Raw genomic sequence first — 25,626 nt, forward strand, 5'->3', positions numbered from 1 at the left:
TAGTGACTCTTTTACGCTGCTGTTACAGGATCTTTCTAAAACTTCCCTGTAATCATGTTCCCGTCCCATCCCAACTTCCTACAGACAAATAAACAAGCACGTAGGAATGGTCATGACCTGTCACTGCCTGTCCACCCAGAGACCGATTTCTCAGCACTGGTCCGTATTCTAAGAGGAGAGGAACGTTGAGTATACAAAGTATTACAGTTTATTCATTTTCCGCACTGGCTAGTTTGAGTGGTTACAGCATCCTCTGTCATGCTGTCAAAATCTGTGAGCCACGTGTGCGATTTTAACCCCTCCCTCAACTCTCACTCTGTTAGAGTCAAGAACTGAAACAGCTCTACGCTTAGGCCCCCGAGACCAGCCCAAGACTGGGAGGCTGCCAGCAAATCTGTGGGAACAGAAAAGTGAGTCCTGCTGTGACAAGGACATACTGTGAGCTGCCCTCTGTCTGGCTGCTCGGGCTCCCAGACCACGTACCTGGGAGGGAGGTGAGCACACTGTTGGCATGTGAGCCTTCTCACTGCCGGTGGCTCCCTTTGTGGGACTTCCACGTGGCTGTTCCCCCCCCCCCCCCCGTATCCAGAATCAGACTGGAAGTGACGCTGGATGGAACGAGGCTAGATCTGTGGTTTCCCTAGCATCCAGGCTCCAGATGGTTCCTTCCTTCCTCCTGGCAGTAGCTTTTGCTTTTGAGTTTTCATAGGTAAAAGCCCTGCTGAGGCCAAGGCCCAGCACTCTGTAGCGAAGAGCTCACTGGGATGCCAGGTCAAGTCCATGAGGGCAGACTCAAGAGAACCGTCTGGAGGGTGTAATGTTTATTAGCCCGGGAATCTAATCATCACAGAGCTAGTTCAAAAGGGACCACTCAGAGATAGTAAATCACGATCAATTGAAATAGAATAATCCATGAAGATACTAAAAAGACACAACACAACCATTACAGACAAACCAGGAACTTGAATCTTTTTTCAGAAAATGCTCTGCCTGCCTTCTGCAGGCTGAGGAAGATGAGCTGACAGGCCTATTTGTCTCATGGGCTAAGCTGTAAATAACCAATTCAAAGGCTCGGGGCTCCTCCGCATGCGGCCTAGAGAAGCCGACGGACTAAACACGGCGTTAGGCAGTAAGTATGTTCCTGCGGCGTTGCACAGTGGGGTGTCGGAACGGGGGGGGGGGGGGGTGGGGGGGGGGAGGCCAGTAGCACAATCCGGCATCGACACAGACGTCTGCTCTCAGAGACACACTGTTCAAAGCCCGCTCAGCAATCATGGGAAATTCTGACTCCTCTTGTTTATCTGGGGCAACACATTTAAACACATGCTTATTCTCCCCCGCCCCCATCCCTCTTCGATTTTGGCAAGGTAGAGGTGAGCAAGAGTATCAGATTTTATAGTTCTTTTTATCTTTTTTAGATTTTATTTGAGAGAATGAGTGAGTGAGAGAAGCAGACTCCCCGCCGAGCAGGGAGCCCGACATGGGGCTCCATCCCAGGACTCCGGGATCATGACCCAAGCCGAAGGCAGACGCCCAACCGACTGAGCCACCCAGGCGCTCCAGCAAGATAGAAACCAGTGATGGAATGATGTGTAACTGTCTTAAAGTTAAATGAAATGAATGACTACTCAACTAGATACAAAGCAAATGGTACTACAGTGTATTAATAAGGATGAAACAGAGGGATTTTCATGCTTTTATCGCTTCTGCAGGGTAAGTTAAATAATTAGATAACTGATAAGCATTCTCTTCCTTATTTTAAATACACCCATTCACACGCACATCACTACATATGGTATTTCTTATCTCAAAATATTTGCCTGTAAGCGCTGGTGTACTTAGTCAAAATGATTGCCCAGAGAGAATCCCCCGTCCTCAGAGTTGTCGGAAGAGTCACGTCATTGCCTTAGGCAGGAACGCACACACTGAGGTAAAAGCTGTGTCTGAATATCTGATGTATTTTATTTGTTCACATTTGTCCTACTTGAGGTTAACACTACTTCACTGGACAGTTTAAAAATCATTCTGTAAATGAAATAAAAAACAGCAGCAAGAGCTAAAATAAAAACACAATGCATCATAAAGGAATGTGTTGAAAGAACACTGTGAAGAAGCAAAGAAAATGTGACCATGATGATGATTCAACAAGGAGAGAAAACCTTCAACATCTGTAAAAGGCAAAACTGTAACAGTAATAAAATTTAAAAAAAAGCAAGAATCCAAAGTGCAGGTGCGCTAGTCTTCTTTTCCACATCCATTCAGGAAATAGATAGAGCATACTATTCTTTTAATAAAGTGACAAGTTCTGCTTTAAAACATTCAGGTACGTTATCTTGCAGATTTTTTTTTTAAGTTTACACGATCTCTACTTTACATTGATCTAACTGGAAAGATGATCATAGGCGATACATGGTATATAATTTCTCGAATCTATGTAGAATATAGAAATGGTAAAGTTTATTGTTTTAGTTTTTGCTTTATTTGCAATGAGTAACAAGAGGCTGAAGATCCAGTATCAGAAGCATCAGTACTTTTACTCTTTCCAGGAAAAAAAAAAAAAAAATCCTGAGCCCTCTGTCATCTTTGTTGCCATTTTCAGATTCTCTGTAACAAAAGACTGTTCATTTTCCCTGAATTCTGGTCAGCTGACTTAAATAATCAGAATGGTTTTCTAATGCAAAATCAGTCCGGTATTGGTCCAGGTTGATCAACTACAAGGCATGATTCTGGTGTCATGTAAAAATCAGTTACATGTTCATAATTGTTTAGAACCTCAAATGTTTTCTGCTTGAAAGGAAACATCTGTTGAATATGATTTTTGAATAGAGGACTTTAATGAAATATATTTCAAATATTAAAAAATATTTTGAATGCTCCCTAAGATGGTACAGGATTTCCCTCGGCTGACAGTGTCTTTTCCCTCTGGGAACATTCTTGTGTTCGTGGCATTCATTTTCCTTACGGGTCTACTTTCATTTAGAAAGCCCAAATACACAAATGGCTGTTGCCTTATTTAGCATTAAAGAGCACTGTTTTTTAAACCATGGCTACAGCTCAACAGCTAGATTAAGAAGTTAAAATACACACATACCACGGACAGATTCATCTTTTTTTGGAATTCACTGAACAAACTGTATTCTGGTAAATCCCCCTCCCCCCAAGACAGTGTACTGTACCTATATCGAGGTGTTTAAATATTTCTCCAACGGTTTTCATTGTATTATATTATGAAAACACTAGGCTTCAAGCCGGGTACTAATAAATATTTAATTTAAAGGGAAGAAAGAAACCCCAACACAGAACATTAAAAAACAAACAAACAAAACAAAACAAAAAACCCCTTCCCCTCCCTCCCGTGTCCCCATCCCCAGTGAAGGCGCAGGTGTCAGCCTGACAGGGCCGAGATCTCATAGTCACTGGCCGAGGTGAGGGGCTTGCCCAGCATCCGGATGTTTTTTGCACTGGTGATTCTGGCCATCATGCACACGGGCTTGTCAAAGTACTTCACCAGCGCCGGCTCAGTCAGGAGGGAGGCCAGGAACTGCTCGAAGGTGATGGCCCAGTCCCGGTCCAGGCTGGTGCTCCGGGGCAGTGCCCCCGTGCCCTGGCCGCTGCGCACCAGGACTGTGTCCTCCCCAATGTCCTCGCAGTGCAGCTTGTCCTCCTCGTGGGAGCCGGCACTCAGCACCGAGTACGAGGACATGGAGCTGTCGTCCTTGGTGTCGTCATCGGAAATCAGCATGGAGGAGCAGGCCCCGTTGTCCCGAGGGGAGGAGTCCTCCAGCTTAATGTCCTCCATCTGCCCTCCCAGGGAGTGCTCCTCCTCCACCGTCAAGCTGGCCGGGAGGGGTTCAACAGACTCCACCACGTAAGGCTGGCTGGGCCCCTTCTTGGGGAAGAGCATGCCTGGGATGCCCGGGGTGCAGGTGGTTCCGCTGCCCCCGCTGCCGCCCTCCTTTGCAGGCTGGCTGACAAAGAGCTTACCGACCTCCCCAATCTCCAGCAGGAGGCTGGTCACTGCAGCCGTGGCGTGGTACAGCTCCTGCTCGTTGGGGTCTTCGCTGAACATGTTATACATGGTCTTACACAGCTCAATAAACTGCCCCTGAGAAGTGATTCGGAGAAACACAAAGGATGTGACCATCTCATGGGAAGCACAGAGGCAGGACTGAAGTGGATTGGAAAGCTATTTAATATTAGGGTTCCTAGGGGCGCCTGGGTGGCCCAGTTAGTTAAGCGTCTGCCTTCGGCTTAGGTCATGACCCCAGGGTCCCGGGATTGGGATCCAGTCCTGCATCGGGCTCCCTCCTCAGTGGGGAGTCTGCTTCTCTCTCTCCCTCTGCCTGCCATCCCCCCTGCTTGTTCTCTCTCTCTCTCTCTGTCAAATAAAATAAATAAAAACTTAAAATATTAGGGCTCCTGAAAGACTCCAGAAAAAGTCCTAGATGTCGGATGAATTGACGTGTTGCTTAAAGTCTCTTTACTCATGTTTCCATTCCTTTTAATTTGAAAATTTTTCAACATCCATAAAAGTAGAAAGAATGAAATAATGAACCTTCATGTACCTGTCACCTAGAGTCAGAAATGACTGTCAGACAGTTGCTCCATTAACTCTTTTATTCTTTGTTCAAGTATCATAAGTAAATCCCAGGCCTCATCTCATTTCATGTCTACACGCTTTGGTATACAGCCCAAGGTGAGCTCCAGTCCCCTCTCCCATGACATGAGCCCCCACCCACGTGACTTATCTGCTCTCCGTCAGGAAACCCAGCATTGTCATCTTGTGTTACAATTATTTATACTGTTTTATCTGCCTCATGACATTTCAGCTTCTTAAGGAGAAAATGTGTTAGATATCTTTATAGCCGAGCACAGTGATCTGAAAACAGCATGAGCTTGTCTTTTGAGTATCTGAGGGTATTTTTAATAACTGAAATGAGAGTGCTTGTAGTCTCAAAATGGAATCTTGTGTGATTCACATTTCTCTGAAGGGGTCACCTTCTCACGACTGAGCCTATTTCTGATGCACAAAACCATGCACAAAACAGATCCAAACAGACCCTAACAGCCCGAGTTACCATTATCTTTGAGGGGTACTTATGCTACATTTTTCTATGACTAGAAAACAGAGCGCCAAGGTTCGCAATGAATAAACTGAAATGTTAAACACTTACCTGATTCAATTTGGGTAAATCCTTTGCGTTCTTTGATTTAGATTTATTTTCTGGAGTCCAGAGTCTCAGATAATTACGATTTTCTTGAGAATTTGCCCTCTTCCCTAAAACCGAAGTGTCAAGAAGTAAGTATTCCAAGGTCAAGAAACAAGTGTCCCGCCAGCACTAAGGTAAACTAGCCAAGGAGGACATTCTTACCTCTGTCTGGCTGCAGACTCACTGTAACGAAGCCGTCATCTGCTCCGTGCTTCCTCCTGCTATCCAACCCAACCACTGCCAAGAAATATTCACAAGAAAAAGAGCACAAGATTATATAATAAACCCAGAGATTCAGCAGTTGTAGCAAACAGAAAAACCTCTAGGTCGGGTTGCCTGATTCAGCAAAACAAACAAAACCAAAACCAAAACCCAGGACATGGCGTTAAATTTGATTTGAGATAAATAACCAATAATGCTTTAGTATAAGTGAGTCTTAAATATCACATGGAACATAGGCTGAACAAATGATTTTTTAAGTATCTCAAACTTAGCTTTTACTACGTGTTCCATATTTTATCTGATAGGCCTACTTCTCAGTAATGGTTTCCCCCAGAATTATTTTTCGCAACTGGGGTTCAGTGTAGAATTAGGGATTAAAGGAACGATGTCATGTAGTCTTCCGTACTTAAAAAATGGTGGTGTTGGCCCAGTGAATGTTGATTTCCCTACCCTCTCTGTTACATCATCATCTTAACTTTGTACACATGAGACCAGTTTTCTGCCAGGCCTTGCAGAAGATCAAGAACTTAAAAAAAAAGATCTATGTTGATAAAAAGGAAAACAAAAAAATCCTACAAAATTCCTTACACTCATAATCTGGTATTTCAAAGATATGATAACTTTCAAGGAAACCACTTATAACTGTTTTCCTTTTTCTTCTTAGGACATCACAGGGCACATAAGGACTTCAAAAAGGAGAGGCATATAACCCCCACCCCCATTCCCATTCAGTCTTTCAGCTGTCAGAATACATTCTAGCAGTTCTCCAATCATCCAAACGGTGGCCAGTTTGCCCGATATGGGACCTTTGCTGAATTCAGCATCAGGTTAATCTCACCAGCTTTTTTAAGACAGAGCGAGCTCAGTGTACTATATGTCACCAAGAAGTTCTTCTCCTCTTAATAGCTGAAAATGATTTAGGAAACTAGTAGATACTAAAAAATATTTAATATATGGTGAGTTCATGCAATAGATATAATACAGCCATTTAAAAACCATGTTTTCAGAGAACGCTTCATGACATGGTAACATGCTCACTAGATTTTAAATGAGAAAAGTAGGATACAACACTGTATAGGCAGTTTGGCCCCAGGTTTATATACCCTACATACATATTATTATAATTACAAGTTATATGAATAAAGATGACAGAAAAGAAATATTTCAAGATACTGTTATCTTTGTATCATAAAATTTTAAGATTATCTTTAGCTTATTTTATATATTGTATTTTAAGAATTTCAACACAAAGCAATAGTGATTTTGGAGTTTGAAAAACATTTTTAAAAAAGCAAATTTTGATGATTATTAAATACTATTGGCATGTGAGCACTGCTGAAGCATTCTGAAACAGGTGGACCCTTCTCTGAAATGAGTATTTAAGAAAGACAGGGCTCACATTTTGCAGCCAAAATACTACTGCTAACAAAGTTAAGAGTATTTATAGGACATACTAAGACACTATGCGAAAAGCCTTCTTACATTATCTCCTTAAATTACCATGCTACACCCAAGAGGACAGCTATCATCTCCATTTTCCCCAGAAGGAAACCGAGACTCAGAAATACCCAGACCTACGTGAGGTCACCTGGGTAACAATATACAGAGTAGCAGAGTACCATTCTGTCCACAGATCCTACCCTCAACTCGTATTGACAATAAGAAGAAGACTAGATCTGGTTCACCCCTTTCTACTCAATCATAATAACACAGTTTGATGACAGATGGTGATTATACTTATTGTGATGAGCACTGAGTAATGTACAGAATTGCTGAATCGTGCTGTGCAGCTGAAACCAATACAACACTGTATGTTAATTATACTCCGATAATAATAATAATAATAATAATAATAATAATAATAATAAAAGCTGGTCTAAACCGTGCTAATTTTCGAATGGCAAGATTTAAGAGGCTAAAGGACCCAGGAGCAACCACATTTACTTTTGGACTTGGGTGAGGTCATGAAGCTTCACTGATGACCAGTGAGAAGGTAAATAACGGGCCGCAGCGGGAACATGGGAGACGCTGCTGAGATTCGCACAAGTAAACAGTACGTGCCGATCTACAGATCTGCAGACGGATACAATGAGTGGAGTCATGTCTGTGTCCGTCTAACAACTACATGAGGCAGCAGTCAGCACGGTTATTTTGTAAAGGGCCAGAGAGTTAATATTTTAGGCTCTGCAGGCCATACTGTCTCTGTCTCAACTACTCAGTTCTACGCCTGCAGCACGAAGTAGCCAGAGGCAAAACATAAACGAGCGGCTTGGCTGTATGCCAATAAAACTATTTCTAGGCGCTGAAGTTTAAATTTCATATAATTTTCCCCTCATGAAATATTATTATACTTCTGATTTCTAAAAACCATTTAAAAATGGAAAAGCCATTCTTGGTTCACAGGCTGTGCAAACGGACCATGGACCACATTGGGCCCACGGGCAAGTCTGCTGACGGCTGTTACAGAGCAAAGACAGATACAAGAGAATTCTTTCTGGCAGACACGTCCTGATTCTGGAGAGCAGCATACTAACAGGATGATGTTCTTAATGAGCCTGACTACAGCAGGGAGAGGGGAGCAAAATATATAGCTCTTTGGGCCATGTTTTCCCTAAGCCAGGGGGACACGGTGTACATGGTCCCTTCCGTGGGCCAAGTAGCCGCTCCCCAGTAGTTGGTTGCCCGACTTCAGAAATGTGAAAAGTAACATACGAGGCAACTGGATTGGTATACTTCTCTGACTGACTAGCTTAGGAGACAGCTTCTTCCGATGACGGGGGCTCTGCAGAAAAGAAACACAGTACCCCTGGCGAGGAGAGTCGCTTACCATGTGTGCATTCTGGGGTGATATCTTCAAAGAAGTACTGAGTTGCTTCAAAAGCAGAATCTGGCTCGTCTTGATCAGAAGATGGCTCTAGAGAGAGGAGGAGAGGTAATTCTCAGATTGGCAGAACGGAGCCTCAATGAAAGCGTGCTTTAGCTGTTAAAGCAGTGACAAGGGAGAGGGTGAGAGCTGACGTTACAAAGGTGGAGTGGGGCCCATCACCGGGGGCCCTGAACGCCTGCAGCCTCTAAAGCCTTATGAGGGGCAGGGGGGGCTCACTCCATTTTTCACTCCATCTTCCTTTTTAACAACCTCACACAAAAGTGTCCTTTTATATCTCCTTTTTATGAGATTTTCCCAAATTTTGTGAAATGCTTCACAAACCAACTTTTAGGAAACTGTATGCAATTAAAGATAATTCTCGAATCTACAGTTCTACCCTATTTCTGTCCTTCATGCTAATTCCTCATATATATATTTTTTAAGTGTTTGCTAGATATATCCCAGCTACAGGCCAACCTTTTTAAAACCTGAGCTCAGAACCTCTCCATCTTTCCCACTTGTTTCTATCAGTGTTAAAACGATTCCTTCTTAACTCAAAGTCTCAGGGACCTACCCTCTTTTCTCTTTTACAACCTTTGTATCCCATGAGTTACCAAACGCTATTTGTTCTCTCTCTTGCAGAAGTCTGCTCTTTTCTATTACAACTCATACCTCGGACAGGTAAATGACCATGGATTCAAGCACTTACTGATTCAGGAACCGATGTAGGTAATTACTATTCAGATCACCCTTAGTGACCAGTGATTTTGTGTGTGTGTACACACACACACACACACACACACACACACACACACCCCAGGTCATAGCTACAGATACATGGGCTCCTCGTGTAGCTCACTTACCAGGCACGACGTGCATTTTGTACAGGAGTTTGAGTTTCTCCGTTAGGTCCCCGTGGCATGCAGCACCTAGAATCACGTAAGTACCAATGTGATATGTATTGTGTGGTGCCAACACCTGTGGGCTTAGCATTCCCCCGGAAAGTCTACTTTTTGCAAACTGAAATCAAGATACTGGGTGACAAAAGGTCTGGCCAGCACATATTTGGGCTAAGAGCTCTGGAACCAGGATGCCTGGTTTCAAATCCTTTGTACTTACTATACGCCCTTCAGAGAGTTAACCTCTCTGTATCTCTGTTTCCCCTGTATAAGGCCGGATGATACACAGAAGATTCTACCAGTGGTCTTGACATCAGGATCAAAGGAATGTGAGAATTAAATGTGAGAACACATATAAAATGCTTAGAATAGTGCCTGGCACATAATAAATGCATTATTAATAAGAAAAATCATGACTGGGTCTCAGCACTCTAATGGAATTCAGAAATAATCTCAAAATATGTTTGAGATTGCTTCCAATTACTCATTGTAGAAACCCCGTTTAGTTGTTTTGGGAGTCTCCAAAATGTTTCTTCAGTTTAATTCATCCTAATCTATCTGCCACTAAATCACCATCACTTCAATCAAAAGAACTCTGTTACTTCTTCCTTTGAAGTCCCTATTTATTTCAGGAATCAGAAAATCCTCTGTAAATATCTAGTCTTAGAGCACCTAGTTGGAGATGAATCAGCTTTGGGAAAAGAGGAATCACAGAATCTGGGTTAGCAGGAACATCGGGGGTTGTCTTGTCTGATGTCCCACTGAATGTAGGCATCTCCTGTGATCCATGAAAGACCGGAGTCTAGCACCTGCTTGAACACTCTCAGAGACTGGAGATCGTCACCACCAGAGGCATTTCATTCCACCGATGTATTCTTAAATACTGAAAATTCTGCAGTTTTTCTGTCTTAGGATCCCTAACCTGCAATCTCAACTTCAGAAAGTCCATGAAGCCCCTAAAATGTAAAATTTTTGTCTCTATGTCCATATGTCTTTTTGTGGGGGAGAAAATATCCACAGTCCTTATTAGATCTCCAAGAGTCCATGACTCAAAGGTTGAGAACTGCTCTTTCCCTTATTCTACTCTTTAAAGGCAAACAGAATATTTCTGTTGCCTCAATACCACAAACCTTCAGATTTTGAGGATAACGCAGCTGTCTCCCTCAAGCTTATCTTTTCAAGGCAAGTTTATCTATTTTCCACTTTCTCATGTGACATAGTTTGTAAACCCTTCCCTACTTTTATGCACATCTACCTTATGTGTCAACTTGTCAATCAATATCCTCTCTCTGGAAGAAGAGTTCCAGAAGCCTCTTGTCCACTTCACAGAATAGTGGAGCTATTCTCAACTCTTCTAATACAGACTGAGTCTGCGTTCAATTTCTTATACTCTTTCACTCTGGAGTTTCATATTGACCACATGGTTAACTAAACCCCAAGATGTTTGCACAACAACTAATACTCATCATGAAAATAAGGACATTTATTAATTCCTTGCTTTGTGTTAAGTCCCATGCTATTTAACTTGTGTAGTTCACTTTCCTCGCACAATTCTATGAGATGGAGATAAATATTATCTCGATTTTACAGATGAGGAAAGTTGAGCTTATTGGTGGTAAGTACTGCATTCAAGGTCATAGACTAGTAAGTGGCAAGCCCAGGATCTGTACTGACATTTGTCTGACCCTAGATCCCATGCTTAAATCCACCATACCATATGTAAAAACGCTAGCTAGTTTTTTGGGTTTTTAAAATATTTTTTATTTTTAAGTAATCTCTCTACCCAACATGCGGCTCAAACTCACAACCCCGAGATCAGGAGTTGCACACTCCACCAACTGAGCCAGCCAGGCGCCCCTGTTTTTTTTTTTGTTTTTGTTTTCATAATCATTTCTTAAAATTTAGGATTTCCGGTTTATTCTTACCAATTTGTTGTTGCCAATCATTTCCTCCAGTCCTATTTTTTTTAATCTCATTTTTGTCATTCAATGTATTGGCTCTCTCTCTCAGCTTCGTGTAGCCCACACATTGGGGGAGTAGGCCTCCTCTCTCTCTCTTTTTTCCAGTTATAAAACTACCAGAGTTGGCCTTTATTGAGTCAACGTCACATAGAAACTCATTCTTTCAGATCCCCAATATTCAAAATATCAGACATTGGACTTTAGTTGGAAAATTTGGTGAGCAATACTGTTTTTTGTTTTTTGTTTTTTAACAAGTTTTAATTTGGCCTTCTTTTTCTGTGGCTTCAGTTGCCGACTGAGTCCAGTAGAGGGGGATGAAGAGTAATCATAGTAACAATAATAACTAACCCTTTCTAAGTCACGCACTGTTCCAATAACTCTACTCGAAGTATTTCATTTAATCCTGACAGTAACTCATTTGCAAATGAAGAAAGATCAGAGGTTAAATATCAAGCCCAAGGTACTAGAGAACTCAGTTGTAACTGATTCATTAGCCATCCCACGGCGGGGGGGGGGGTAGTGTTTAGCCAGTCACCCAATCACCAACTTTTACATACTCCTCCCTTTTCCATTTATAACGAGCTATCTGTCAAATGACCAGCTGCATCATGACATCTATGACATATTTAGAGACTGCCTTTCAGCAACACGACTGGAAAAGGAGATACAGCTCATTCGTGGCTTCTGATAGGAACCCTTCATTTCTAATTCCATATAGACCATCTGTTCATGAATTTCTCGAGGGAACTTTCTGGGGACTGGCATTAAAATTACTAATCCATCTTTTCCAGAATTCATCTTTTAGTTTTTAAAGACTGAACAGAACTTCTCTTTTCTGTCTGTCTCCGTAACTATAATTGACCCACATAACTAACAACAGCTCTGAGCATTTTCCCAGTATCTGGGGCGAGGCTTACTTTGCTCAAGAACTCGATTGCATTTTGAGAAGCCTGAATACTCTTTTCCAGTGTTTTCACTATCCCGGACTGCAAGCTTCTCTTTCCTTTCTTGAAGATTTTAAAGAGTATTTTCTTACTGGAGTCACTGAACTTAAGTAAATTAAATATTTATATTGATTTCTATCACTTTCTACATGCAGAACGGTCTCTTTTTCTTCTTCCTTATCCATGTCCAAAGATAATTTTTAAAAATCTCCTTTTGATAGCTACCAATCTGGTAATAAGTAGTTTACCTTGGAGTAGAAAAGACTGGAAGAGGGTCAAAGGGGTCTTTGGCCCTGGATTGTTTCGCTTTTTTTAAAAAGTGGAAGGTACTTATGTGTTACTTGTGTAATTAAAAGTTGATGGCTCCTCCTTCCCTAAAAAAATACCCTGCTTGCTGTCGTCAGCACAGACTAGTGAGATAAGGGTGAGCGATCAAGACTGACAGCCCTTGTGTGAGTCCCAGGCCCAGCAGGACTAACTGTACAGTTCAGTTCAATGACAGATTAAGTATTGACTCACTAAAAACTAATATCCCAGCAAGTTATTTAACTTTTCGGAGCTTTCATCTCTTTAACTGACAAAGGGGATGGGATGATAATAGTAAGCAGGTGGGTAATAAAGCATAATAGTAACAGCACCAACTGTGCCCCTGGAGTGCCTGGGGTCAAACTCCAACTTTGTCGTTGTGTGCCTTGGGCAGATTAAAGGTACATTTAGCATTGGGGCTGTGCCCGGAGCACAGTAAATGCTGCATGTCACTGGGATCCCCTCAAAAGGCTGCTGTTTGGATCTTGCGATCAAGTACAAATTCTAAAGCATCCAAACAGCGTCTACACTTAAAAAAGGCTAGTTCTGGGCTGCCTGGGTGGCTCAGTGGGTTAAGTGGCTGCCTTTGGCTCAGGTCACGATCTTGGGGTCCTGGCATCGAGTCCCACGTCGGGCTCCCTGCTCAGTGGGGAGCCTGCTTCTCCCTCTCCCCCTTTGCCCGTGCTCTCTCTCTCTCTAAATAAAATCTTAAAAAAAAAAAAAAGGCTAGTTCTTCCATGTCCCCCTCCCCCTTTAAGCATACACGTGAGTGCTTTATATAAATAATTCTTTCCTTCCTAAGAGCATCTCATCTATACCCCTTTGCCTTTTTAAAAACCATCCGCTTTCTCTGGCCTTTAAGCCTTCTAGTCATTATTCTTAAAGATTTAGAGCACTTTTTGGAATCATCATTGGCTCCATGCCTGACCCCTTCATCTTTCCTAGGCATGTCGTTTTAAAGTACATGGCCAACGTCACAAAGTAGCACAATTAGAATCAACTTTTTTTCCCTTTTTCTCTCATTCTGGCAGCCTGACATAACGCCTGCTACAACCAGAACCTCCTATCTGCTGGGCCAACCTCTACCAGCCTGTAGCTCTTCTGCTGAATAACACGCAGAACAAGAGTTCAAAAGAACAGAGGGCAGTCCTGCTAACACAGAATCACGGTCAGTGAGGCTGACGGGCAGAAACTGCGTGCTGCTTGTGAGAGTGGGTGTCCTTGCTCATGACGGTCCTTCCTCCAAGCAAAAGGGAGAGAAAAGACCTCCATTTAGACTGCAGAGCTGTTGTGGTTTCTTCAGCCCTCTATTAAAAACATTATGAAATGTTTTTATAAAATTTTATGAAATATAATACAGTTTTTGTCAAAGAAAAATAATCCACCCAAATATTTCTTTTTCTCTTATAAAGTTATCATAGTCTGTGGTTTCAGTGTTTAAGTTGGCATTTTATTGTCTTGCAGATTCTCTGATAATGTATTTTAACTAGTGCTGAGAGCTAACTAACGTAGAAGAAAATGCTTTACTCATATCGTAAATCCATTCGCAAAAAACAAATGTCACCAGCAGTCTGCAAACCTTGAAATGTGCTCCCCTGCCCTCTAAACCCAATCTTGGGAGGCAGAGTGGGGCTGGGGCCCTGAGGGCAGCACTGAGGACCACCAGGAGCGCGGCATTGTCCCCTCCAAAGTTGTCATAACATCATGTGCTTACTTAGCCCAGAGACAAACTCTCGGAAGTTTATCAGAGAATCTCCGTTTTCATCTAATAACTGGAACAAGCGGGAGGCCAGCACTTCCGAGTGAGTTCCACAGGCCCAGGGAAAGAGGAGAGCAAACATCCCCTTGAACTGCTCAAAGTCGATGCGATACTGTTCAAGGTAAGGCAGGCTGGGGTCGTGCCGGTCCAGAGCATTGCTGCTCCCGCCCCAGTAGCAGCTGGTGAGATGCTCTGCCTGGAAAAGGAGAGAACAGGAGGGTTACTGGGGAGGCGATCTCACAGCAAATACCAGGAAGAAAAAGGCCCTGCCTGACGTTGGGAAAAAGGCTTTTGGTCAACCCGTGTACATCTCCTGGGGCAGTGCTCTGGTCTCAGGGCTCCCGGTGTTCTCCTTGTTCTACGCAGACCTCCACCGCCCACCCACTAACTGCACAGTAACCACCCCTGCAGCTTACATCTGGTGTGAAAGGTCCAGTTCGATTCCTGGAGGCAGGTGAAGAAAGCCCCCCCCCCCCAAGCATCCCTCCCGTACCCCCATGTTTTCTCCCTCACACACACACTCACAAGCATAAAAAAATAACTCCTGTGAAAATAAGCAAAACTTTTCATTTAAAAAAATTAAACAGAATGTTAACCTGAAAAGGCTCTGTCATTTAAGTGATCTGACCACCTTGTTTTCTAGGTGAGGGTGAGAAAGCCCAGAGGCTGAGTGGCTCTCACAGGTTGTCCACCCAGTTACTCAGAGCACAAGCATGATGACATTGGGGGTTTCTGAAGTCCTAGTGTAGTGGCCCATAAACCCCCTGTCTCTTGGTCACTGAAATTACATAAATATCATAGTCACAGTATTCAAGCTACAAACGTGTGGTCTTCTTATTGCATACATCTGAAAATAGCTCTAGGAAAATTATGAGTAGGAACCACTATGGGAAGGAGAATAGAGAGCTGGAAACAACAAAAAGCTTCCTGTTTCTGTCCTTAGAAACAAGGCAGCCTCTTATTCATGAAGTCATATTGATTCTGGTAGATATATGCACCCATTCTAGGAAGACCACAAAGATAAAACTCTTGTAATAGAAAAGCCCAGAAGGACACCCCTCCCCCGCCATTTACAGTTAGCTCTGGATGGTAGATGGGAGAGATGGGAGGGGCATGAAAAGGAGGACTTTATTTTTACTTTATTCCCTATTGTACTGACTATTTCACGACAGTAACGTATAAATCCTGCAATAAAAAAAAAAGCACTTTCGAAACAGATCTTTCCCCCTTGCCTGGGAGTTGTGTAAGGGGGGGTCAGTCATGTGCGTAGTACTTCAGTTTTGCTCTCACTTAGAAAGGAGCAAAGCTCAAATGTCTCTATCACAATTGTTTACTGGGAATCACAGCTAATAAGTTAAGAGAGAGAGGAGTGGGAGTAGGCAAGAGAGGAAGAAGGAGAGGTGGGGAGCAGAGACAAAGCCAGGCTTCCACAATGCAGTCTCAGGAGAGTGAAGGAAGCAGGTCAGAGTTCACCAGGCCTTTGGGGCACATTCCTGGCTGCAGAGGGAGGTCAGAGTGCGCCTATCAGAGGAAGGCAGGTAGGCGAGGCTGAGATCAGAGAGGCTGAGATCAGAGAGGCCGCAAGGATTGAGCGGGAAGGGGATGCCCAGCAGCCTTCTGTGGGTGGGACGGTGTTGGTGATCCGCCCCTGGGAGGAGTCCTCTTTACCTGAGCTATGTCAGTGGATAAAGGTTGCCCAGAGCATTTCCTCCTACTGAAACCTTCAAGTTACTCTGGAACCAGGCTTGAATGTGGCTCCAGGCCCTTTCATGGTGCTCCCAACCATCAGGCAAAGACAAGCCTGTACCTTGATAAGCCCCCACACTCCATCATGTAGGGACCAGGGACCCAGACATCCAGAAAGCACCTAAGGACTCATTCAGAGTTCAAGAGAAACTAGGGCAAAGGGGCCCTGAACTACATTTTCCATCAAACATGCCTCAAGGTGGCAGCCTTTCCACCTTTTTCCTCCAAGTTTAACTTTTTATTTTTTATTTTTTTTAGTTTGAGTACAGTTGACACACAATGTTACATTAGTTTCAGGTGGAGGCTTAGTGGTTTGACAAGTTGATGAGCTCTTTGGGAGAGGGCTGCATCTTTCCTTTGTATCTGCAGAAACCCCCCTGGAAACTTTTTAAAGGACTCAAGAGGCTGGCAGAGTGTCTGACACATACTGACACCTCAATACATGTTTGTTCAAGTGATCTAACGCCGATTAGAGTGTTCAGAAGACTCAAAAGAGAGTCCATAACTGAGGTTTTTATCTTGGGTTCCACAGTTATCTCTTGAGGCTCCTTCCCAACCCTGATGCAGTCTCAGATTCTTTCTTGGGGTGCTGGGTAGATTTGGGGAACTCGGGCAGGGCTCTGGAGTCTAAGAATAGCGTGTTTTCTTCAGGCATATCCTCAGGGTCCACAGGACACACCTGGTACCTGACGGTGCGCCGAGCAGAGAGTGCAGGGTGCCCAGGGAAGAAGCCGTGGCTTTAGCAATCTCCACATCCGGGACTTCCGCACAACCAGCCTGGTCCTCCTTGCCCGGGCATCCCCCAGCCTCCTCTTTCTAATGTCACTGCCCTTCCCGTTACCTGTTCACAGCCTTGCTGCCTCCGGCTGCTACTCCCGCTTCTGTTCACTTACCCCAAAGCCCAGCTCTAACCTCCACGCCATCCCATGAAGCACATTTCTTCTGGTCCTCAGCATCCCTTTATAATCGGATCTTAACTGGATCCTTGTATCTTTTTGTTTTGATCCAAGCTGGATCATTATATTTTTCCTTTATGAAACCAAGAGGGACCCTTTATTATGGATAACCAGCTTACACTGAGCAGTCGTTACGATGTACGGATAAAATACGGATCGGCTGGCATATTATAAAGACTTCACCGTCAAATGCCAAAGGGAGGCTGGTGGGGGAGGGGGTGGTATCCACTCTGCGGGTCACACTGCTGGGCTGCACGAAGGGCATCACTAACCAGCCGTGCACCCGCATCAGAAACATGCAGAGCTTATACTGGATGGGTAAGTGATCACTAATTTACCTATGTATTCAACACACGTGTTTAGAGCACCTGCCAGGCAGAGCCCCTAGGGCAGGCAGCAGCAAAACAAGAAGAAATAAAATAGTGGCGCTCTTCAGTAGCTCACAAGCAAGTGGGAATATTAGCAAAAACATTCCCAGCTATCACATCCTCTGATGCTAAGATCTATTAGTACTCAACCCAGATCTTTGTTCGTCCTTTTATGCTTCCTGCTATCTTTGCAGTCCTCCAAATAGTCATGTTTAGCTCTGGCAGGAAAAGGCACTACATACAAGAAGCTATCCAATTAGAAATCAGGATAAACCTTACTCCAGTTAGAATGGCAAAAATAGACAAGGCAAGAAACAACAATTGTTGGAGAGGATGTGGAGAAAGGGGATCCCTCCTACATTGTTGGTGGGAATGCAAGTTGGTACAGCCACTCTGGAAAACAGTGTGGAGGTCCCTTAAAAAGTTAAAAATTGAGCTACCCTATGACCCAGCCATTGCACTACTGGGTATTTACCCCAAAGATACAGACGTAGTGAAGAGAAGGGCCATATGCACCCCAATGTTCATAGCAGCAATGTCCACAATAGCTAAATCGTGGAAGGAGCCGAGATGCCCTTCAACAGATGACTGGATTAAGAAGTTGTGGTCCATATACACAATGGAATATTACTCAGCTATCAGAAAGAACGAGTTCTCAACATTTGCTGCAACATGGACGGCACTGGAGGGGAAAATGCTAAGTGAAGTAAATCAAGCAGAGAAAGACAATTATCATATGATTTCTCTCATCTACGGAATATAAGAACTAGGATGATCGGTAGGGGAAGAAAGGGATAAAGAAAGGGGGGGTAATCAGAAGGGGGAATGAAACATGAGAGACTATGGACTATGAGAAACAAACTGAGGGTTTCAGAGGGGAGGGGGGTGGGGGAATGGGATAGACTGGTGATGGGTAGTAAGGAGGGCACGTATTGCATGGTGCACTGGGTGTTATACACACCTAATGAATCATCGAGCCTTACATCGGAAACCGGGGATGTACTGTATGGTGACTAACATAATATAATAAAAAATCATTAAAAAAAAAAAAGAAATCAGGATAAAATTGGTATCGGCATAAAAGACATCTTTTCAAAGTTTTCTCCTGCTCATTGCCACATTTTTACCTATGAGGCTGATAAAGATAGTTAAGAAAAAAGTATTTTTTTCTAGAAGAAAAAAATTCTACTTTGCTATATTTATTAATAAAATGTTTTGTCATTCAGACCTAAGATTGGTATGGGCTGAATTATGGAACGAAAACCACAGAAATTTAATCAATCAGGCTGTTCCTTAGACAGCTGAACAGCTTTCTTCTTATTCTAGCTACATATTTCTTTTTCAGTGTGTTTTAACATAGCTGAATATAGGAAAGCTCTAAGGGTGCTTTAATGCAGCTTAATATTTAAAAAAAAATCACAATTTACAATAATTTCAGGCAGTGTTTAAACTCAATTGCCATTGCTCCAATGAGTATTATAAAGTAATACCCCTTTTTGTCAAGTCCAAGGAAACAGCTAAAATATATGGAGCGCCACGAAGCTAAAACATCGGCTTAAATGAGTTAGGAGAACATGCTCATTTTTCACATTAAGCATTCCGTTTTTATACTCTCAGCTCTCTGTATTTACACATGTTGATCCTCACGCTGTCCTTTAACGACTTAACAGGAAAACCTACAACTAACTGAATCGTTAAAGGGAACTCTTTTATTCCCCTGAATGTACATGGATTTGCTTTGAAACTCACCTTGAAAAGAGCATAAAGTTCTTCTAGCTCATCAATAGTAAAGGAAGTTTCTGTCACAATTGTCCGGACCTATAAGAAGGTAGACACGATGAATTTCACAATCTCAAAGATATTATATTGGGAAAGTTTGTGATTTTCTTCTTTTAAATCATCTCAGTCTGTCCAGCAGGAATTTATGGAGAAAGAAGGCCACTCGCTATCTTTCAAAGGACCTACCACGTTCCGTTTCGTAGTATCCTCCAGGGTCTGGATCACCTTCAGTCTCTGTTTGAATCTCATCTGCTCAATCAAATCTGCCCGGATGGTTCCAAATTTCTAGAAAGGAGCAACAGCGGTATTTCTGAGAGATCTGCTCAAGCACACAGTATCATGTCTGCAAGATTTATGGAGACACACTCCAGATACATAGAAGAAATTTCTTATGAAACGACAGGCGTCCGAGACTATACCTTTATTTATTTTAAAAGCAATTTAATAACCATAAGTAAATACAGGAAATTCTCATGCTTAACAACCGAACTAAATTTCAAAGTCAAGTTAGTCTTGCTCAAATCAACAACAGTTTATAGGGAAGAAAAGGTTAAATAAGGCCATCCGGGCTGTAAGAAAAAAATGCTTCAAAGGAAGAATTTTCTTTACAAGAAGAAAGGAAGTATCTGAGGCTTACTATTAGCCTGAGAGGTTGGAAGAAACGACTGTGTGAGGCTCCCTGTTCCTGTTCTCTAGTTCGATAGCATTTGTACTGGTTCAGAAACACACACTGTCTCTGGATGGCAGACACCATGGGCTAGCTACCTTTCCAAACTCCAAAATACCTCCTATTACCTGAATGTTTGTTGAATGAAATTTCAAAAGCTAAGTGAGTCTCTCAATCTGAAGACTGAGAAGGAATATACCGAGTTTTACATCTCCTAGCGGTGTAAGAGAAAAACAAAGAAGTTCTGCTTAAAGCATGAAGCTTGACCCATGCAAGCAATGTCTGACATGGTTCAAGACATTAAAAAGATAAAGAAAAGGTCGACAGATAATATCAAGTGTTGGCAAGGTTACAGTACAACCAAAACTCTCAGATGCTGCTGCTCAGAGTATCAGTTGGTACAACCATTTGGGAAATTGGTCCACAGTATCTACTAAATCTGAAGAGATATACATACCTATGACACATTCCTAAGTACTTCCCCCAAAAGTATATATGTTTTTAACCAAAGACCTATGCTAGAATATTCATAGTGTCACTATTCGCCAAAAGCAAGTAACCACTCAAATGCTCGTGCTTGAAATTATGAAATGAGGAGTAGCATTATCTAGCCAAGACAAATGCGAGACGTTCCTAACCGTTGTCACACAGACTGGCAGTTGTCTTCCCAATCTGTTCTCCCTTCACGTATATAAATCAAAATTTCAGCCGAGTACCCAGCTGCTCAGCAAAAGACTACACTTCCCAGCTTCCCCTGTGGCTTGTTGTGCCAGGTGACTAGATTCTGGCTAACAGGATGTGAGTAGAAATTTCATGGACAAGGGCTCATTCAAGGAGCAGAGCACATGAACCCTATCTCCTTCCTGGGGGGATAAGACATTTCTTAAGAGTGGATAAGAAAAAGCCTGGGTCCCTGATGCCACTGAGTGCCACACCAGCCCTGAAGCACCTCAGCGGACTCAAGTGAGAGACAAACAAATTTCTATCCTGTTAACTCTACTTTGGAGTCCGTTGTTACAACCGCCTAGTCTGCATCCCAAGTAACAGAAGATCTAACACTTATAAACTGCTTCTTATGGTGCTTGGCGTAAGTTCACGTGTTGTTGTTGTTTTTTTTTTTTTTAAGATTTTATTTATTCGACAGAGATAGAGATAGCCAGCGAGAGAGGGAACACAGGCAGGGGGAGTGGGAGAGGAAGAAGCAGGCTCATAGCGGAGGAGCCTGATGTGGGGCTCGATCCCATAATGCCAGGATCACGCCCTGAGCCGAAGGCAGACGCTTAACCGCTGTGCCACCCAGGTGCCCCAAGTTCACGTGTTTTGTTTTAATTCCACTTAATCCCATCTCCTGGTTCTCCTCATTCCTCACTGGCTACTTCTTTTCTGTCTCCTCTGCGTATCTTCCCCATCTCTAAACCCTGAGGAGCTCCAGGGCTTCGTCTTTAGACCCCTTCTAACAACACTGACTCTCTGGGGACTCCCAGTCACGGTTCACCCCCTCTCCCGTCACCACCCTAGTCAAAGCCACTACTGTCTCTTATAATAGCCTCTAAACTTATCTTGCTTCCTCAAAGCACCTTTATTTTTCTCCCAGAAGGAAGAGTGTTCTGTCTAAACCCTGTGTCTACTGACACTATGCTGGAAACCCCAGGCGCTTTATAGTGGGTCAAATTCTGAGTCTTCAGCTCAGGCCTACAAGCCCTACATGCTCTCCCTGCTCCACAGCTACCCCTCTGCTCATTCCCCTCCAGCCACAGCAGCCTCCTATGGCTCCTAGAATGCGTCATGCAGGCTCCTTTGGCAGCCGGAGCCTGGGCGCTGCCTGCCCCCTCTGCCTGGCACGTGCTTCTTGCCAAAACCCATGTGCTTGCTTCCCCGTGTCATTTGTGTCCTGGCTAAATGTCACTTCACCAGAAATAAAACCTTCATAGCTCACATCCACCTTTTACCCTGTTGTGCTTCTTCTCGAATTTATCATTTTACGTTATGTTTGGTTTTTACTTCTTATACCTACCCCCCCCCACCCTTACTAAATGAGAACAGAGGCTGTGTCCACTGGAGTGGGGAAGCGTGCTGATTTAATAAGTGTTCAACAAATATTTGCTGAGTACATTGAATCCCCATGGTAATACCAGGAGGAAAGAAAGGGCTTTCCTTCTCCCCATTTCAGAGACAAGCCATCAGAAGTTGAACAAAAACTATTAACTTGCTCGAGTCCACAGAGCTGGTGAAGTATTCACTGCAAAGTACATGCTAACGACGGAACCGGGATTACTTCACACTGGGCCATAGTGTGCCTTTGATTAACAACGAGAAAGCATTAGCCGTGAGACAGAAGGAAACGAAGTTTTATCGCACCTACAACTGGCAGGGCCACTACGGGCCACGTTGTGGGCCCCTCACCATAACCTTGTCAGTTGGTACTGTTACTTCCATTCCACAGATGGGAAAACCAAGGTTCACAGTGACCCAGAGTTCCACAGGGGCGGCGCTCCAAGTTGGAGGCCCGGAGCCCAGCTCCATACCTCCGCCACCTACCATTCCATCCGACAGTAAGTTCCTCCCTGTCTCTGTGTACGTCAGAACATAGATTTTTGGAGCTACACAAAATCTGATTCAAATTCATGTTCTTTGACTAATTAACTGTTGTGACTGCACAATTTAGTCGCGTCCTTTGAACCTCAGTTTCTCTGTAAAATGAGACCCCAAAACTGTCCCTGTACAACTGCTGTTAGAGATAGATATATTAATATAAAGTATCAATAACAGGGGCGCCTGGGAGGCTCAGTTGGTTCAGTGTCTGCATTCCGCTCAGGTCATGATCCCAGGGTCCTGGGATCGAATCCCGCATCAGGCTCCTTGCTCTAGGGGGAGCCCGCTTCTCCCTTTCCCTCTGCTCCTCACCCTGCTCATGTTCTCACTCTCACAGATAGATAAATAAAATCTTAAAAAATGAAATAAAAAATAAATTTAAAAAACTACTGATAATAGTACTAATATTAAACACTGGCTTGATAAGCTTTGCAGATTGCTAAAGAAAGAATTATTTCCCCCGAAGCCTGACCTTCGAAGGCCCCTGTATATTTATATTTAATTACCTAGATCTAGTTGTTTCTCAAGTAGAAACTTGAGAAAGCTGTTTGCTAGGCAGGACCCTCTCCCTGGGACTGGCCACAGACAGAACGCAATGGAAATACAATGAGGCTTCCATCTGAAGCAAACAGTCCCAACCTAAAAGGAAACCACCGAGTCCAAGTTCCTGACTGGCTATTTCCGGAGGATGTCTAAAGGAAAATGAGCAATGAGAATGACTGGGTCCCTCTCTCTCTCTCCCCTTCTCCCTCTTTCTCTCCCACCTTTTGCACGGGCTATGACAGAATGAAATGCTAAAAATGGGGCAAATAAAAGGTGGCTCAGTCCATCCTGGAGCCAACATTTCCCATTACCCGGAACAAGGGCCCGGGTGTAATCCTCTCTCCCAGGCACTGCACATTTCAGTCCCATGAAAAGAACCAATTCACTAATGTAACAACAATTCTTTTTCTAACAAATAGAATTTAGTGATGGGGGTGAAGGAGCCTAAAATTATTATTCTAAAATCTACTCTTCCTTAAATAATAAACAGAATTATCCATCCCCTTTACATCTCTTCTCCCATTCAATTTTTTTTTTTAAGATTTTATTTATTTATTTGTCAGCGAGAGAGCATCTTCTTTAAAATACACCGCTGGGGCCCCTGGGTGGCTCAGTTGGTAAAGTGTCTGACTCTTGATTTAGTTAGGCTCAGGTCATGATTTCAGAGTCGTGAGATGGAGCCCTGCCTCTTAAATGTTTCTGAATTTGTGGGGTACTTATTTCGCTGGGATGCAGAATGGGGCTCACCCCTGTTAGCTAGAGGACTAAACACCATTCGCACCTGAGGGTCCTTTCTTTGGCCCGTAATCTCCAAGTGTCTGGGTGAGTGAGGCTTTGCCTTGGAAGAGTGGGCCGGGGGTGGGAGGAGCAACAGACGGGATGTGAGCCTCTGGACTTAGAAAAGCTGTGAAGTTGTGGGAGGCTGGAACCAAGGCATGGGTGATAGATTCTCGAACAGCTGACGGAGTACTTCCCCCGAACTGTCCCCTGCCGCCTTCTGCAGTGGTGGCATCTGTCTGTCCTGCACACGTGTGTGTTGGGCGGGGTGGCGGTCTTCAGGTGAAGGAAAGAGAAGGATGAGGAGGAAGAAGATAAGAAGGAATCAGGATATGAAGTCAGTGTGGACTCTGTTTGTTGGAGTCGCATGGAGTCTCTTACGTTTCCCAAATGGGTTGTCTCTATAGGGTCCTCCGATCTTTAAAGAACTCTCAACTCATGACAATACTCACATCCATGCAACACCTTCATAACTCTGGGTCAGAAAGCAGGCCCTTAATTTACCACCAAAGTTGCTCTCCTCAAGGTACTAACTCTTTCAAGATTTTTGCCTAGCAGAAAGGGCTAAAAAAACCATTGTCACACAAGAAGAAGGCTTACAAAAAACACTTGAATCAGCTTCAATGTAAAATAGCCCATGTGAACCGATTATTAGCTAGCTTGAACATGCTACTTACAACGTAAGAAAAGACGAGTAGCAGTAGAGACAAACAGACCTAGGGTCTGAATCTCAGCTCCAACATACCGGGAAACCTCGGACAAGCTACCTAACCTCTCTGAGTTCTGTTATCTGTAAAAGGAGCATAAAAATACAACCCAACTCTCAGTCTTTGGATCACTGATTCTGATAGGGCATGGAAAAGTCAAAGCACAATGCCCTGTATCGTTATATATTTACCTACAATTTATTTTAAAAGTTGTAGAAATTACAAAGAGGCAGCCAATAGGCTAGAAAGACCGTGGCACGTACCGTTTGGCCCAGAGAGTATTTTGAAAGTTAGGCCAATTCAAATAAAATCATGACCTCCAAGTTCTCTTGAAAAATCATAGGTTCTGGAAACAGTGGTTCCTCATCTCCAGTGGCAGACAGACTGGCCCACCACCAAGCAGGCCTTTACCACCTAGTACCCCAAGGCCACTTTTCCCCACTCCTTCACCCCCTGCCCACTTGGTGTCTGCCTTGCAGGCACAGTCATGTGAACTTGCCACCTGCTCTTGAGCACCTTCTCTGAAAATACACCGTTGGGGCCCCCGGGGGGCTCAGTCAGTTAAGTGTCTGACTCTTGATTTAGGCTCAGGTCATGATCTCAGGGTCGTGAGATGGAGCTCCTGCACGGGGCTCTGCGCTGGGCATGGGGCCTGCTTCAGATTCGCTCTCTTCCTCTCCCTCAATCCCACACCCCCTCTCCCCCTCTAAAAAACAAAACAAAACAAAAACAAAAACAAACCCAAACCTCCATAACTCTGTTAATGTAAAGTCTGGCCTCTATAAAGGAGACATGTTTTTGACAGCTGGGTATTATAGACAGGGTACAGTTTCACAGTCAGATATGGATGCAAATCTCACATTCCACAGAAGTTTCATGAAAACCAATGACCCTCAGCTTCCTTATCAGCAAAATAGGGAAAATTATTCCTACTTCTTTGGGTTGGGTAAGAAGTTTATGTGCTACACAGGCAAAGCAACTATTACATGGTGGCTGTTATTACTCCTAGTAATGTTGGCAAAAGGGGGAGGGACAAAGCACATATCTAAAGATCAGGCAGAATGTACTAATGTTGTAACTCAGGTTCCACTAACAACTGGTGATAACTAATTTAGAGGTCTACATTTCTCTTTTGAGGGATGAGTAGCCTTTTAAGAATTAAACTTGGAAATCAAAGCTATGCATTAGCAAAAAATGTCAAGCCCCAAATGCCCTCCTGTTAGAGATACATAATGAAGGGTTTACAAGTGAAATAATATGCTGTCTAGAGATTGCTTGAAAATACTCCAGGAAAAAAAAAAAGTGACTTAGATGAAAGAGATCA

General features: G+C 43.4%; 1 protein-coding gene across 1 annotated transcript in view; it reads right to left on the reverse strand.

Annotated features, from left to right (window-relative positions):
• Nucleotides 1-1,938: 1,938 nt before the first annotated feature.
• Nucleotides 1,939-25,626, reverse strand: part of TBC1D9 (TBC1 domain family member 9) — a 110,078-nt gene continuing 86,390 nt past the window's right edge. Inside the window, exons 14-21 of the mRNA XM_045798932.2 lie at nucleotides 19,203-19,301; nucleotides 18,987-19,055; nucleotides 14,123-14,363; nucleotides 9,162-9,227; nucleotides 8,260-8,346; nucleotides 5,373-5,447; nucleotides 5,175-5,278; nucleotides 1,939-4,105 (exon numbers count right to left, since the gene is read on the reverse strand). Coding sequence (XP_045654888.1) covers nucleotides 3,386-4,105; nucleotides 5,175-5,278; nucleotides 5,373-5,447; nucleotides 8,260-8,346; nucleotides 9,162-9,227; nucleotides 14,123-14,363; nucleotides 18,987-19,055; nucleotides 19,203-19,301 — 1,461 coding nt within the window. The 3' untranslated portion in view covers nucleotides 1,939-3,385. The remainder of the gene's footprint in view (nucleotides 4,106-5,174; nucleotides 5,279-5,372; nucleotides 5,448-8,259; nucleotides 8,347-9,161; nucleotides 9,228-14,122; nucleotides 14,364-18,986; nucleotides 19,056-19,202; nucleotides 19,302-25,626) is intronic.

Source organism: Ursus americanus, chromosome 13 (genome assembly GCF_024610735.1).
Source record: "Ursus americanus isolate L20-20 chromosome 13, mUrsAme1.1.p, whole genome shotgun sequence".
Classification (NCBI taxonomy): domain Eukaryota; kingdom Metazoa; phylum Chordata; class Mammalia; order Carnivora; family Ursidae; genus Ursus; species Ursus americanus.